This window comes from Eriocheir sinensis, chromosome 59 (genome assembly GCF_024679095.1).
Source record: "Eriocheir sinensis breed Jianghai 21 chromosome 59, ASM2467909v1, whole genome shotgun sequence".
Taxonomy (NCBI): Eukaryota; Metazoa; Arthropoda; class Malacostraca; order Decapoda; family Varunidae; genus Eriocheir; species Eriocheir sinensis.
Genome location: NC_066567.1, coordinates 4,736,975 through 4,751,974, shown reverse-complemented (window position 1 = coordinate 4,751,974; position 15,000 = coordinate 4,736,975). Strand labels below are relative to the sequence as shown.

At 43.6% G+C, this 15,000-nt stretch overlaps 1 protein-coding gene across 10 annotated transcripts in view; it reads left to right on the top strand.

Moving 5' to 3' along the window:
* LOC126985418 (forkhead box protein P1-like) overlaps positions 1-15,000 on the top strand; it is a 483,883-nt gene that overhangs the window by 360,377 nt on the left and 108,506 nt on the right. For all 10 annotated transcript variants that reach the window (XM_050840267.1, XM_050840268.1, XM_050840261.1 and 7 more), the window contains one exon: positions 382-401. In XM_050840267.1, the coding sequence (XP_050696224.1) occupies positions 382-401 (20 nt within the window). The remainder of the gene's footprint in view (positions 1-381; positions 402-15,000) is intronic.

Genomic DNA, 15,000 nt, shown 5'->3' with positions numbered 1-15,000 from the left:
ACGACGAGTAGGAGGAGGAGGAGGAAGAAGGAGGAAGGGGGAGGAGGAGGGAAGCATCTGGAGGTGAAGAAGATATTTAGAAATCAATTTAAGGGGAGTTACGATGGTTAATGGTCGCTGTTAATGGGCGCTGCTCCTCCGCTGGCAACCCTCGCGTGGAAGGGAAAAGTGAGGGAAAACAAGAATAATATTGCCTGACGGAGCTGTACGTGTCCTGCTGAAGGGAGAAGAGAACGGGAAGGAGATGTACCAGACCAGCAGTAGTAGCAGTAGTAGTAGTAGTAGTAGTAGTAGTAGTAGTAGTAGAAGGGTACATAATCTTAATTGTTGTATATTTTTGTTTGTTTTATTAATGTATGTTTGTTTCTTCTCTTTCAACAGGTAAGCGGACGAAATCGAAGGTGCTGTGAGTATATTGTGTGTGTGTGGGTGTGGGTGTGTGTGTGTGTGTGTGTGTGTGTGTGTACATAGAAACACACACACAAAAAAAAACAAGCCGACAAACACCAAATAAATCTGACTTTTGCTAAACTGGAAAACAAGACAAAACAAAAAGAAAAAACAAGAAAAGGCGGAGAAAGAGGAGGAAGGAAAAACGACAAGCTGGAAAACATTACATATATACCGAGAGAGAGAGAGAGAGAGAGAGAGAGAGAGAGAGAGAGAGAGAGAGAGAGAGAGAGAGAGAGCGGAGGACAATGGAGAAGACACACCCTCGTCCATGGGCTGCCCGGTGTGTGTGTGTGTGTGCGTGTGTGTGTGCGATCAAAGGAGAGACTCATCTAATCCGCGTTACTATTTGTTTAGAGTCGCTCCTTTTTTCCTCAGCTCCTCTCGACATCAAAGAGTTTCAAAGGAAGTCAAAAAAGCACCTAACTAAATACGTCCGACAGAAGAGGACTTGACATTATTGAAAACCAGTGCTCGGAAATGACTTATTGAAAGGAAGTACAGGAGCGGCCCCCCGGCGCGCACCTCGCCAGGTAAACACTCCAGGTAAATGTCGTTTGTCGCAATTAACAAGTTTTCCTGCGCGCTCATTGGTTGTTTGGGGCTCACGGTTGTCGGGAGTTAAATTTTATACCTTTTTTTTATTTTCTTCTTTCCTTCCCTTCCCTGCTGTTCTCTTCTCGCTTCCCCTCCCTTCTCTTCTCTCTTTTCTCTTTATCTATATCTATCTCTCTGTTTATCTATCTATCACTTCCCACTTTCCTTCCTTCCCTCTCCTCTGTTCATATCTTTTCTTCCTTCCTCTCCCTCCCTTCTTTCCTTCATCCTTCCTTTAGCTTTTCTTCCCACCCTTCTTCCTTTCTTTTCCCCTTTTCTTTTTCCTTTTTTTTCATCCCTTAACTTTCCTTCCCTCCTTTCCATCTTTACCTTCACTTTCTTTGCCGTTCCTTTCTTCTCTCCTCTTTCCTTTCCTCCTTCTATCCCTTCATCTCTTCTTCCCTCCTTTTTTTTTCCTTCTCTCCTTCCCTCCTTCACCTTCACTTCCTTTACCTTTCCTTCCCTTCTTTCCTCCCGTCACCTTTCCTTCCCTTCTTTCCCTCACTTCACCTCTCCCTTCCTCCTTCCCTCCCTTCACCTTTCCCTTCCTCCTCCCCTCCCAGGTGCGCGGGGGCTTAATGATTTCAGGTAACGTTGTAAGGACAGGTGTGATATGTGTGTTTAGCTGCGACATAAACACGCTGGCCGAGGAGGAATATTAGGAAAAACAGAAAAGGAAGGAGAGGAGAAGAAGATAGACAGAAGAGACGAATGAGGAAGAAGCGAAGGAAGAGAGACAGAAGAGAAGGAAAAAGGAGATAAGAAGAAAATGATGAAAGAGGAAGGGAGCGAAGGAAAAAATGCTGAAAGAGGAAAATAAAGAGAAGACGCGAAGACGAAGATAGCAAAAGAAAATAAATAAAAAGTTAAAAAGTGAAAGAAGAAAATAAACGGAGGGAGAAAATACGAAGAGGAAAAGAGGAAGCGAAGAAAAAACGAAAATTAAACCAAAAAATAAAACTGGAAGAAAATAAAGAGAAAGAGAACACACGCAAAGACGAAGAGAGAAAAGGAAGGAAAATAAAACATAAAAAGATTAAAAATGAAGCAAGGAAGAAAACAGAGAAGAAAAAAATAAGTAAAAAACGAAGAAAAAGCAAGAAAACAAAAAAAAGCAAAAAAAACTCAAGGAAGAAAACAGAGGAGAAAAAAATAATATAAACCGAAGAAAAAGGAAGAAAACAAAAAAAATAAAAATAAAACTCAAGGAAGAAAACAAAGGAAAAAAAAAGTAAAAACCGAAGAAAAAGCGAGAAAACAGAAAAATAAAACTTCCTAAGCGTTCGAAAAGAAAAGCGAAAATCTCTCCGGAATTTTGAAGCGACTCGCCTAAGAAGTGTTTTGATGGGAGATCGAAGCCTTTGTTTTTAGCCAGTGTTTACAGGACGCCTTAATCAACTTTTAAATTAACATCGGCATGTATTTGTGCTGCCGCGGCGTCGAGGGGGGAGGGGAAAGGGGGGCGGAGGAGGGGGTGAGAGTGGGGACGGAGGAGGAGGAGGAAGAGAAGATGGAGGAGGAGGTATAGAGGGAGGGGGTAAGCAGGAGGGGAAAGAAGAGAGTAGGAAGATGGAAAAGGGGAGGAGGAGGAGGAGGAAGAGGAAGGGGAAGGGGGAGAGAGTGGGGACGGAGGAGGAGGAGGAGGAAGAGAAGATGAAGGAGGAGGTATAGAGGGAGGGGGTAAGCAGGAGGGGAAAGAAGAGAGTAGGAAGATGGAAAAGGGGAGCAGGAGGAGGAGGAGGAAGAGGAAGGGGAAGGGGGAGAGAGTGGTGACGGAGGAGGAGGAAGAGAAGATGAAGAGGACGAGGAGGAGGAGGTACACAGAGGGAGATGAGAGCAATGGAAGAGAAGGGACAGTTGGGAGATGAAGAAAGAAGAGGAAGATTAGAAAAAGGAGGAAAAGAAGATGAATGAGGAAGAGAACAGACGGGGGTTGAGAAGAAAGGAAGAAAAGAGACAGAAGGAAGATGAAGAAGGAAAAGGAAGAAGAGAAGATGGAGAAGGAAGAGAGGATGAAGGAGAAGGAAGAAGAGAAGATGAAGGAGAAGGAAAAGGGAGAAGGGTGACGAAATGAAGTTAAGGGGAGAGAAGGGAGACTGAAAGGGTGAGGAGGGAGAGACAGGGAGAGAAAAAAAAGAGGAGAGAGAAGAAGGAGAGGTTAAGACGGGAGAGGACGGCTTAGAAGAAAGGAGGAGGAGGAAGAGACAGAGAGGAATTTGATGGTTGGGGAGGAGGAAGAAGAGGAGAAAAAGGAGGAAGATTATAAAGGAAAAAGGAAGAAGGGCTGACTTTTAAGAGGAAGAAGAGGGTGGCGGAGGAAGAGGAGGAAGACAGGAAGAAAACGAGACGAGGAAGAGAAGGAACAATAAGATGATGCCTCCTCCTCTTCCTCCTCCGCCTCCTCCTCCTCCTCCTCCTCCTCCTCCTCGTCCTCCAGAAACACTCCTTCAGCTCCTTCATGTACTCCGCTTCTCTTCTTCAAGCAGTCCTCCTCCTCCTCCTCCTCCTCCTCCTCCTCCTCCTCTTCCTCTTCCTTCAGCAGCCTATTATACGCCGCTGAACACCTTTCCTCTTTATTTCCTCTTTCTTTCAGCCTCTTGATTGTCTTGTTACACACACACACACACACACACACACACACACACACACACACACACACACGATGTAGTTATTGTATCTCTGTAATTGTGTGTTTGTCCATAGAAGAGAGAGAGAGAGAGAGAGAGAGAGAGAGAGAGAGAGAGAGAGAGAGAGAGAGAGAGAGAGAGAGAGAAAATTGGGGGTTGAGTAACTAGCTGACTCACTGTATGTCTGTCTATCTATCTGTCTATATGTCTGTATTTGTCTGTCGGTCTGTCTATCAGTTTTCGTCAATCTCTGTCTGTTAATCAATATATCTATCTTTCTCTTTTTTCGTCTGTCTTTCTCTCTGTCGATCTATCTGTCTTTATTTTTGTCTCTATTTTTCTTTATATATCGATCTATTATTCTGTTTCTGTCTGTGTCTGTGTGTCTTTCTGTCTGTCGGTCGGTCTGTCTATCTATTTTCATATCAAACTCATTATATCTAAGCCTATTTTTTTTCTTTATTTGTCCATCTATATCTATCTATCTATCCTCTATCTATCTATGTATCTATCTATCAATGTGTCTGCGCGTCCATCTTAATATCAGCGTATCTTTTTATCCGTATCTTTCAAGCTACCTATCAATCTATGTGTCTGTCCATCTATCTCTATGTGTCTGTCTGTATGTGTGTGTGTGGGTCTCGCTGTCTCCTCGTCTGTCTATTGAGATCTTCGGCGTATAATTTTTTATTTGCATATATTTCTGTCTATGCATCTGTCTATCTGTCTATCAATATCTGTGTACCTCTACGTCTGTGTGTCTGTTTGTGTGTCTGTGCGTGGGCCTCGTCGTCGGCGCGTCTGTCTGTTGAGATCTTCGGCGTCGGTCGGAGTCAGTGACGCATATTAAGAAGATTTTAAAATTAGGGGGTGGTGCGCGGGGTGGGTGTTTACTCTGCCCGGATTAGTCCCGTCGCCATGGTAACCTCTCCTCCTCCTCCTCCTCCTCCTCCTCCTCCCATTGTTTACCCGTCGCCATCCAGCACTTCCTATGCGCTGAAGACGGGAAGTTGGGGCTGCGGAGGAGGAGAAGGAAGGGGAGGAAGAGGAGGAGGAGAATGGATAGAGGAAGAGGAGAAAGAGGAGTATGGGAGAGTTTCGGTTTGGTAGTATGGAGCAAAATCATATGTGGAGGAAGAGGAGGAGGAGGAGGAGGAGGAGGAGCTAAGAGTATGGTAGGAAGGAGGAAGGGGATATGGAAAAAGAGGGAGTAGGAGGAGGGAGGGAGAAAATATCAATAAAAAGAAGGAGGAGGAGGTAGAAAAAAAATAAAGAGGAATATGACAAGGTAGAAAAAATATAAATGTGACAGGTAAAAGAGAAAGAGAGGGAAGGAGAAACAGTTACAAAGCAGAACCAGAGAGAAGAAGAAGAAGAGGAGGAGGAGGAGGAGGCAGAAGAATAAGAATAAGAATAAGAAGGAAGGAAGAAGGGGAAAAAGGAAAGAAGCGTTGAAGGACTTGGCTACGGAGAATAAAGGAGCCCGTTAAGGAAGCGAACTAAAAAGAAGAAGAAGAAAAAAACAACAAGAGAGATGGATAAGAGGTGAACATATAATAAAGCAGGGGAGGAAGAAGAGGAGGAGGAGGAGGAAAGACGCACTGAAGGAAGAAGGGAGAGGAAGGTGTAGATAGAAATTAATAACAAGAGGATAAGAGGGAAAAGTATGCTAAAACAAGGAAGAGGAGGAGCGGAGAAGAGACTGCAGATGAGAGAGAGAGAGAGAGAGAGAGAGAGAGAGAGAGAGAGAGAGAGAGAGAGAGAGAGAGAGAGAGAGAGAGAGAGAGAGAGAGAGAGAGAGAGAGAGAGAGAGAGAGAGAGAGAGAGAGAGAGAGAGAGAGAGAGAGAGAGAGAGAGAGAGAGAGAGAGAGAGAGAGAGAGAGAGAGAGAGAGAGAGAGAGAGAGAGAGAGAGAGAGAGAGAGAGAGAGAGAGAGAGAGAGAGAGAGAGAGTGTTTGTTGCAGAATTCACGTCACTCCTCAAACAGATGAAAATTTGGCTTTGCTCTTTAAATTTGAGAAAGGGAAGAAGGGAGGAAAGGAGGATGGAGAGAGGGAGGAGGAGGAGGAGGAGGGGAGGAAGTGAGGGAAGGAAATCTAACATCCTATCATGAGAGAGAAAAAATCCTTTGTGTCACTGCTGAAGGAGGAGGACGAGTAGGAGGAGGAGGAGGAGGAGGAGGAGGAGGAGGAGGAGGAGGAGGAAGGGAAATCAGGAGAGTAATATAAAAGGGAAAACAAACTCGCGGACAAACTAGAATATTAATGAAATACAAAATACAAAAAAAAAAAAGCAAAATACATATATGGAAATTTCGTGTGACAAGATTATGAAAAAAAAATACGTGTATCATCCTTTGACTGTATTTGAAGGTAGGAGGAGGAGGAGGAGGAGGAGGAGGAGGAGGAGGAGGAGGAGGAGGAGGACGGGAGAGGGTTAAAGATCCTTGGGCCAAGTTTGATAGTGGTGAGGGTAATGGGGCGGAGGAAGAGGAGGAGGAGGAGGAGGAGGAGGAGGAGGAGGACAAGGGGGATGGAAACAGAGAGAGAGAGAGAGAGAGAGAGAGAGAGAGAGAGAGAGAGAGAGAGAGAGAGAGAGAGAGAGAGAGAGAGAGAGAGAGAGAGAGAGAGAGAGAGAGAAGCACACGGAGACTGACACAGACAGACAGACAGACAAACAAACAAACAAACATAGACAGAAGGGGAGAAGGAGGGTCAGAGAGAGAATTGGCAAGGGTACACGAGGAGGAGGAGGAGGAGGAGGAGGAGGAGGAGGAGGAGGAGGAGGAGGAGGAGGAGGAGGAGGGGGACAGTTTGCCTCCACCTCTACCACCACCACCGCAGGAAGAGAAGGAGGAGGAGGAGGAGACAATACGAGGGTGCTATGAGGGGAGGAAACGAGGGGAAGAGAAGAGTGAGGGGAGACTAGAGGGAAGAAGAGGAGGAGGAGGAGGAGGAGGAGGTGGAATGGAGTGAGGAGAGAAGGGAGAGATAAGAGGAGGAGGCGTGAAGAGGAGTGAGGGGAGGGAAGAAAGAGGAGGGAATAAGAGTAAGAGGAAAGAGGAAAAGGGGGAAAGGGAGACGGAGGGGAAGGAAAAGAGGGGAAAGTGAAGGAAAATGTAAAAAGACGAAAAAATAAATACACGAAGAAGAAAAAGAAGAAGAAGAAAAACAAAGTGAATGAATGACAGCTAATAAAAAACGAAAATGATAAAAAAAGGGGAAAGAAAAGAAGAAAAGAAAAATGGTAGATGAGGCAGAGAAAGACGGAAAAGGAGAAAGGTAGAGGAGAAAAAGGAGGTACAGGGAGAGGAAGAGGGGAAGAGGATAGAGGAAAAAATAAGGGAGGGGAGGAAGGAGGAAAGGCGAAGAAAGGAAAATGGAATGGGATAAAAAGGAGGCATAGGAAGAGAGAGGGAGGAAAGAAGAGAGGAAGAAAGGAAAATGGAATGGGATAAAAAGGAGGCATAGGAGGAGAGAGGGAGGAAAGAAGAGAGGAAGAGAAGAGGAAAGAGGAAGATAAAGAGGAAAAGGAAAGGGAGAGAAGGAGAGAGAGATGCAAAGAAAGGAAAATGGAAAAGGAGTGAGGGGATGAAAAGGGAGAGAAAGGAAGGAAGGAAGGGAGGAAAGGGGACACGTAGACGCATCAGAGGGGAGGGGAGGGAGGGAGGGAGGGAGGGGAGTAATAAAGAAGCAGTAAACACGACAACTTGCTGAGGTCGTCGTCTTGCCTCGGTTCCTCCCCACGTAAACTCCCCGCGTCCATTAAGGGGGGGGGAGGGGGGAGGTATAACTTGAGGGGGGTAGATGGGAAGAGGAGGGGAAGGAGTGGGGGTGTTTGTGGCGGTGGTGGAAGGGGAAGGGGAGCTATGACTTCGAGGGGGAGAGAAGAGAAGAGGAAGAAGTGGGGAGGGGGAAGGAGGTGAGGGGGTGTTGATACGAGGAAGGAGGGGTGGGGAGAAGGGGGAGTAGTGGTGATGAGGGTGGGGGGTTACGGAGTGGTGATTGTGGTGGGGAGATTAAGTTGGGGATACGGGTCGAAAGGGGGAAAGGGGGAAGAGGGAAGGGGGTAGGCTTGTTTAGAAGGAGAGATGGAAGGGGGAGGGGAAGGTATATAGAAGGGAGTGGGGAGAAGTTAGTTGTGATGTGGTGGTGGTGGTGGTGGTGGTGGTGGTGGTGGTGGTGGTGATGGTGTTAGAAGGGGTACAGAGGGTGGTATGGGGAGGTGAAGGGGGTTGGTGGGGTATTAGGAAAGGGGAAAGTGTGTGTGTGTGTGTGTGTGTGTGTGATCTCAATTTCCAGGTAAACAGCAGAAGCAAGCATCCAGAGCAGGTAAACAAACAAACAAACAGGTAAACACACACACACACACACACACACACACACACACACACACACACACACACACACACACACACACACACACACACACACACACACACACACACACACACACACACACACACACACACACACACACACACATACTCCTCCATTACCTACACAGCAAACACAAACACACGTCGCGCCCATTATAAACACAACAAACAAGCAAGCAAACAAACAAACAGATCGACGCACAGACAGACGGACAAACAAACAGGCAAAACAAACACACGTGAATTGAACTCTCCTCTTCGCCATCACGGAGACAAACAACAACAACAACAGCAACAACAACAAAAACAGCGGGGAACGAAAGGAAAAAGCAAATGGAAAAAAACACCAGAAAATAAAGAACAAAACATTAAAACATATTGAAAAAGGTAGTGAATAAAACGAGAGTAAGGAATAAAACAGCGAGGAACGAAAGGAAACAGCAAATAAAAAAAAACACCCAAAAAATTACTAGTAAGAAAAAAACACTAAAACAGATAATAAAGCAGAAAATTGATAAAACGAGGGAATAGAAAAATAGAGGAAAAAACAAAAAAATAAGAATAGAGAAAAAAAACATGAAAAAAGAAAATAAAGCAGAAATTCAATAAAACGAAGGAATAGGAAAAAAAATAGAAGAAAACACCAAAAACGAGAATAGGTAGAAAAAACACAATAAAACATAATCAAAGCGGAAAAATAAAACAGGAAAAAGATAGAAATTTGTAGATAAGTTGGAAAAAAGAACAAAAAAAAATGACAACGAAAAGAAAAAAAGATTACAAGGGCAAAACAATAGAAAGTCAGAGGCAAAGTAAGAGGATCAAGAGTTAGATTGAATCCTCTTGAAAATCTATCTTAACAGGACTCAATTCTACGTCCAAAAGTAAAGTTAACTATTGTGAAAACCTGTGTTCTAAAAGAGAGAGAGAGAGAGAGTAAAAATATATCTAGCACCATAATTCACCACACACATTCACTATCATTCTCTCTCTCTCTCTCTCTCTCTCTCTCTCTCTCTCTCTCTCGCTCGCTCGCTCGGTACAATCTGAGAGGCTTTTCGTTACTGTTACTTCGTTTTCTCGCCTCTGTAAACGTATCGTAAACAAGAGGAATGAGCTGACTCAGGCTCTCTCTCTCTCTCTCTCTCTCTCGCTCACTTTCATCTTCCACATCTTACCTTTTCTTTATTTTCTTGTTGTTCATTTGTTTTATTTTTCAGTCACATTTTTTTTTTCATACCTGTTTTTGTTTCTCTAAGTATGATATCTTTTCTTTTCTATATTCTTTCTTTTTCCTGCTCACTTTTTTTCCCTGTTCGTTCTGTCCTTCGTTCTTTTTTTCCTTTTCCTTTTCCTATATTGTTACTGCTTTCCCTCTTTTTTTCATCACCCTAGTTATTTTCTTCACTTTTTTTTCTTTCCTCTTATTCCTCTTTTTCCTTTTCCTATATTGTTACTGCTTTCCCTCTTTTTCGCATCACCCTAGTTATTTTTTTCACTTTTTTTCGTTCCTTGCAATTCGTATATTTCTTTTCTTATATTCCCTCATAATGTTTTCCTTCTCTTCCCTCATTTATAGTTCATCATTTTAATTTTTTTCTCTTTTCCTTTTTTTCCCTTTCCTCCATTCAATCTCTTCCTTTCGTATATTTTTCTCTCTATCCTCATTTTTCTTTTCCCTATCACTCTTCTCACTTTCCTTCTTTCCTACTCTTTTCCTTTCTTTCTCTCCTTCTTTCTCTCGTCTTCATATTGTTTGCCTAATTTTGATCCATCGATGACCAGAATACTTAACATTTTCCCTCTCTCCCTTTTCTCCCTTCCTCTCTCCTCTCCCCTCTTCCTCCTCCTCTCCCTTTACGCATATAAACGCTCCCTTTTCCTCTTCTTTTATTCTTTTTCTCCACGTCTTCCATTCTCATTTCTCATTCTACTCGTCTTTTCCTTCCTCCTTATTTATTCCTCTATTTCCCTTCCTTTATTCTCCTCTCTCACGTACCTTTATCTCTCTCCCTCCTTCCTTCTTCCTCCTCCGTACCTCTCCCCTAACTCTCCTCCGTCTAGACATTTTCATTTATTTTTCTCTCCCTTCCTCCATCTCTTCTTCCCCCCAGTTCCTCTCTCCCTTTCTCCTTCCCTTCCTTTTTCCATCCCTACCAACCAAGTTATCTATCTCTTCCCATTCTTTCATCATCTTTTCCTTCCTCTCTCCCTTCCTCCTTATTTACCCACCTACCTACCTCCCTACCTACCCATCTTTATCCCCTATGCCTCCCTCTGTCCTGCCCTTTCCTCTCTCTCTCCCTCCCTCCAAACATACATCTCTCCCTCTCTCCCTCCCTGACCATATATTTGATGTATGTACTAAGAAATTAATGTCATGTGCCTCTGTTTGCGAAATGAAAGAATGAAAGGGTGGATACATATTTTCTTTCTCTCTTTTTTTACGCTTTTTTAGGTTCGCGTTGAGTTATCAGCGCCGAAATATTAGTGACCGAACTCGCATAGACAAAGTTGTATATTTTTTTTCGTTTTTTTTTTTTTTTTTTTTTTGTGGCCTCGTTGAGTTATGGTGTCGGACAAACGGGTGAATATTAACTCGTGAGCGAATAAACAAAACAGATAAACAAGAGAGAGAGAGAGAGAGAGAGAGAGAGAGAGAGAGAGAGAGAGAGAGAGAGAGAGAGAGAGAGAGAGAGAGATGCAGTATTATAGCGTGGAATGATAAAGATGACGTGTGTTTTTATTGTGTTGGCAAGTCCAAAGGCATCATCGTCATCATCAGCATCTTTGGAGAGAGAAACAGATAAATAAATAATACTCAGTCCATTCACAGACCCTTTCCTTGGCCTTTTCCTTCCTTTCTTCCTTCCTTCCTTCCTTCCCTCCTTCCTATCTTCCTTCCTTCCTTCCTTCCCTCCTTTCCTCCTTTCTTCCTTCCATCCATTCTTCCTTCCTTTATTTCTTCCTTCCTTTCTTCCTTCCTTCCTTCCTTCCTTTCTTCGTTCCTTCACTTCATACTTAATCCTGAGGGAGGCGTAAGAAGAGAATAGGAAAAAAAAATAATGTGACTAAGAATACGAACAAGAGGAAGAGGAAGAAAAGAAGAAAACAACAATTAAGAAGGAGAGAAGCCACACAACAAGAAGAAAAAAGAGGAGGAAGAAGACGAAAGAGAGAAAAAGTAGGAAAACAAGCGAGAAGTAAAGAAGAATAAGAACAAGAAGAACAAGAACAAGAACCAGTAGGAGAAGGAAAAGCAGAGAAGATTCACAACAAAAAACATAAGAAAATAAAGAAGACAAAGATGCGAATGAAGAAGAAAGAAGAAATGAAACAAGAAATAGAAAAAAATGGAAAACCAGGGTATGGGAGGAGAAAGGAAAGAGAATGAAAAGAAAAAAAGGAAACACAAAAAGTACCAGAAGAAATGAAGAAAAAAAAAGAGGAGAGGAAAAACACGAAATAGAAGCAACGGTGAAGAAAAAAAAAAACAGGGCGTAGGTAGGAGGCGAAGGAGGAGGAGGAGAGAGAGGAGAGAGAAGCAGGGCAGGAGGAGCAGAACGCCAGGTAGTCAGGTTCGCGCAGGCAGCCAGGCAGGTGGATGGTATAGGGCTAATGATTTGCATAGGCACGTCTTGGTGGAGCCCGCGGAGAACAAATATGCCGTCTTAATGATACCGCCAAGATGCTGGAGTCCTGTGTTTGGTCAGGGGCTGTGCGTTAATAATCATTCCCGAAGGAGTTTATTTTGAGATCCCTAAATACGTGTGGAGCCACCAACACCAGTCCCACGGCATCATCATCATCCTCTTCTTCCTCCTCCTTCATCCTTCCTTCTTCCTCCTAAGCACGTTTTAGTTTACCAACATAACTACAGCCTCCTCCTCCTCCTCCTCCTCCTCCTCCTCCTCCTGCTCCTCCTTCTCCTTCCTTTCGTCTTCTTCTCTTATTCCTTCTATCCACTATCTCCTCTTCTTCCTCATCCTCTTTACTCTTCTTTCTTCTAACCACCTTTTAATCCATCAACATCTCGACTACAAATTCCTCCTTCATCTTCTTCTTCCTCCTTCTTCCTTCTTCTTCCTCCTAAACACTTCTCAATCCACCAACATCACTACAGCTGCCCTCTATTACTCCTCTTCTTCCTCTACTCCCTTCTTCCTTCTCCTAACCACATCCGAATTTACCAACCTCTTCACTGCAGCCCTCTTCTTCTCTTCTTCTCCTTCTCTTTATCCAATGCCGTCTCTGCTATGGACAATCTTTTCATCATTAATATCAGTCTCACTATTACCAACACCAGCATCTACCTTAGCATCCACCTCTGGCTCCATCTCCACATTTACCTCTATCTCCACCACTCCTGCCACCCTTACCGTTGCAGCGTCCCCCTCCACCTACCTCCTGTATCTCAACCACTACTTCCACCCCTACACAACCTCCTCCTCTTCCTCCTCTTCCTAATTCACCTTTGCCTTTCTTCCTCCTCATCATCATCTTCCTAATCTTTATCATCCTCTTCTCTCTTCTTGTTCGCGTTCTTGCGTTTATATTTTGCCTATTTCTTGCTAACCTTTCTTTTCCTCTTCCCCCTCCTCCTCCTCCTCCTCCTCCCCCTCCTCCTCCTCTAGTATCAAAGAAGAAGGGAGGAGGAAGGAGATGGGCGGGAAAGATGGCCCCCCTACTTCTGCTGAGCTAAGGGTCATACCTCGAAAGTTAATCCTTCAGCAGGTGTGTTGCGGGCGGAAGAATGAAGGAGGGATGGAGGGAGGGTAGGAGGGAAGAAGGAAAGGAATGAAGGAGGATAGGCAGGAAAGGGGGGAATAAAAGAATAAAAGAAGGAGGGAAAGAAGGTTGGAGGATAGGAAGTTAGGAAAGCAAGAAGGAAAAGGAGGATGAAAGACGAAATATAATTGAGGAAGGAGAGAAGTAAAGACGAAAGAAAAAAAGAAGAAAAGAGAGTAAACGAGATAAGAGGAAAAGTGAGTAAAGGGAAAATAAAGGAGGAAAGGACGTGAAAAATAAAATAAATAAATGAGTAACGCAAAGAGGGAGAAAATGAGTAGAAGGAAAATTAAGAAAATAATGAGAGGAAGTAAAGAAAGAAATGAATAAGATGTAGAAAACTAAAGCAAGGAAGGAGAAAGGAAGAAAAGAAAAAATAAGAGGAAAATGACGAAATGAGATTTAGAAGGATGACGGGAAGGCGAGAAGGGTCAAGACGTAGTGAACTGTTATGGGCGAGGGCCGTAGAGTTGTATGAGTGACAGCCGCCGCGCGCCCGTCACTTTATGGGCGCTGCGAGAAAAAAGGCGGAAATTGCACTGAAGGATACACACGCGCCGAGTCCCGCCCGGGCAGTGGACAAATATTTCTATTTTTAAATAAAATATAACAGTTTTGTGATATAGATCTTTTTATTTGTCCAACAAATGTTTGTGTTCTGAGTATGATTTATGGCATGGCGCTGCATGTGTTGGAGGGAGAGAGAGAGAGAGAGAGAGAGAGAGAGAGAGAGAGAGAGAGAGAGAGAGAGAGAGAGAGAGAGAGAGAGAGAGAGAGAGAGAGAGAGAGAGAGAGAGAGAGAGAGAGAGAGACCCGGGCCATTCTCAACACACTTTCATTCTTCTAAAAGCCTCCTTTCCCTTAGTACATTCTCTCTCTCTCTCTCTCTCTCTCTCAAGGTAAACTCAACAATACATTCCTTTCCCCAGGTAATTTCCTTTCCTTCTACCTTAGTAACTATATTCCCTCCTCCTCCTCCTCCTCCTCCTCCTCCTCCTCCTGCTCCTCCTCCTCCACACTGTATCACGGGTTGCTGAGGACGAGGAGTTTACCTGTAAATGTCACGTCCCGACTTTATTTTGCTTCTCGTTGCTTAGATACCACGCAAACCTTCCGTGTGTGTGTGTGTGTGTGTGTGTGTGTGTGTGTGTGTGTGTGTGTGTGTGACAGGTGGTTGTTGTTTGATAGATGTTGTGAAGTGCCCTTTTTTTTCCTTTTTTTTTTTAGTGTGCGTGTGTTAGTGTGTGTGTGTGTGTGTGTGTGTGTGTGTGTGTGTGTGTGTGTGTGTGTGTGTGTGTGTTTCGCGTGTTTGTGTTTGTGTTTGTTTGTGTTTGTATTTCTTCGTTCGCCTCCGTTTTCGTTTTTTTTTATGTTTTGTTTTGGTTCTTTTATTTCCCAGTGTTCGTTTTTTTATTTCCTTTTTTATTTCTCCTTTATCCATCACCATCTCCTTATCCACCACCACCACCACCATAATTTCACCTGGGACAAAAGACAACAGGTGATAAGTAGACAGGTGTGAATAGGTAAGAGGGAAAAATACGATAAGCAAAAGAAGGAAGAAAGGATAAGTGAAAATAAGAAGAGGTAGGAATAGAGAGAGATAGAGGATAGATAGAGAATAGATAGAGGAATTGATAGGGGAAAGGAAAATTAGGTAAAATGGATAGACGAAAACGAGAAAAGAGAAATAGGAAGATGGAAGTGAAATAGTGGGTAGGAAAAGAAGGGAAAAGATATGAGAGGAAAAAGGAAGTTAGGGAATGAATGAAAAGATAGAAAAGAGTGAAAATAATGTGATAAACTAAGAGAGAGAGAGAGAGAGAGAGAGAGAGAGAGAGAGAGAGAGAGAGAGAGAGGACAAAAACAGATTGACACATAAACAAAAGAAAAAAACGGTGAGAGAAAGACTGACAGATTTAGGAGAGAGAGATAAAGCAAAAAAATAGGAACATCAGACCGCACCTACAGAGAGAGAGAGAGAGAGAGAGAGAGAGAGAGAGAGAGAGAGAGATTCTTCGCTATTTTAACGGCCTCGTGTATTCTATCGTATTCCATTGGTTTGTTTGAAGACCTGAGTCAGCAAAGGATGATGCCTCCCCTCCTCTACCTCCTCCTCCTCCTCCTCCTCCTCCTCCCTGACCTCTATGAATCTTGGCCG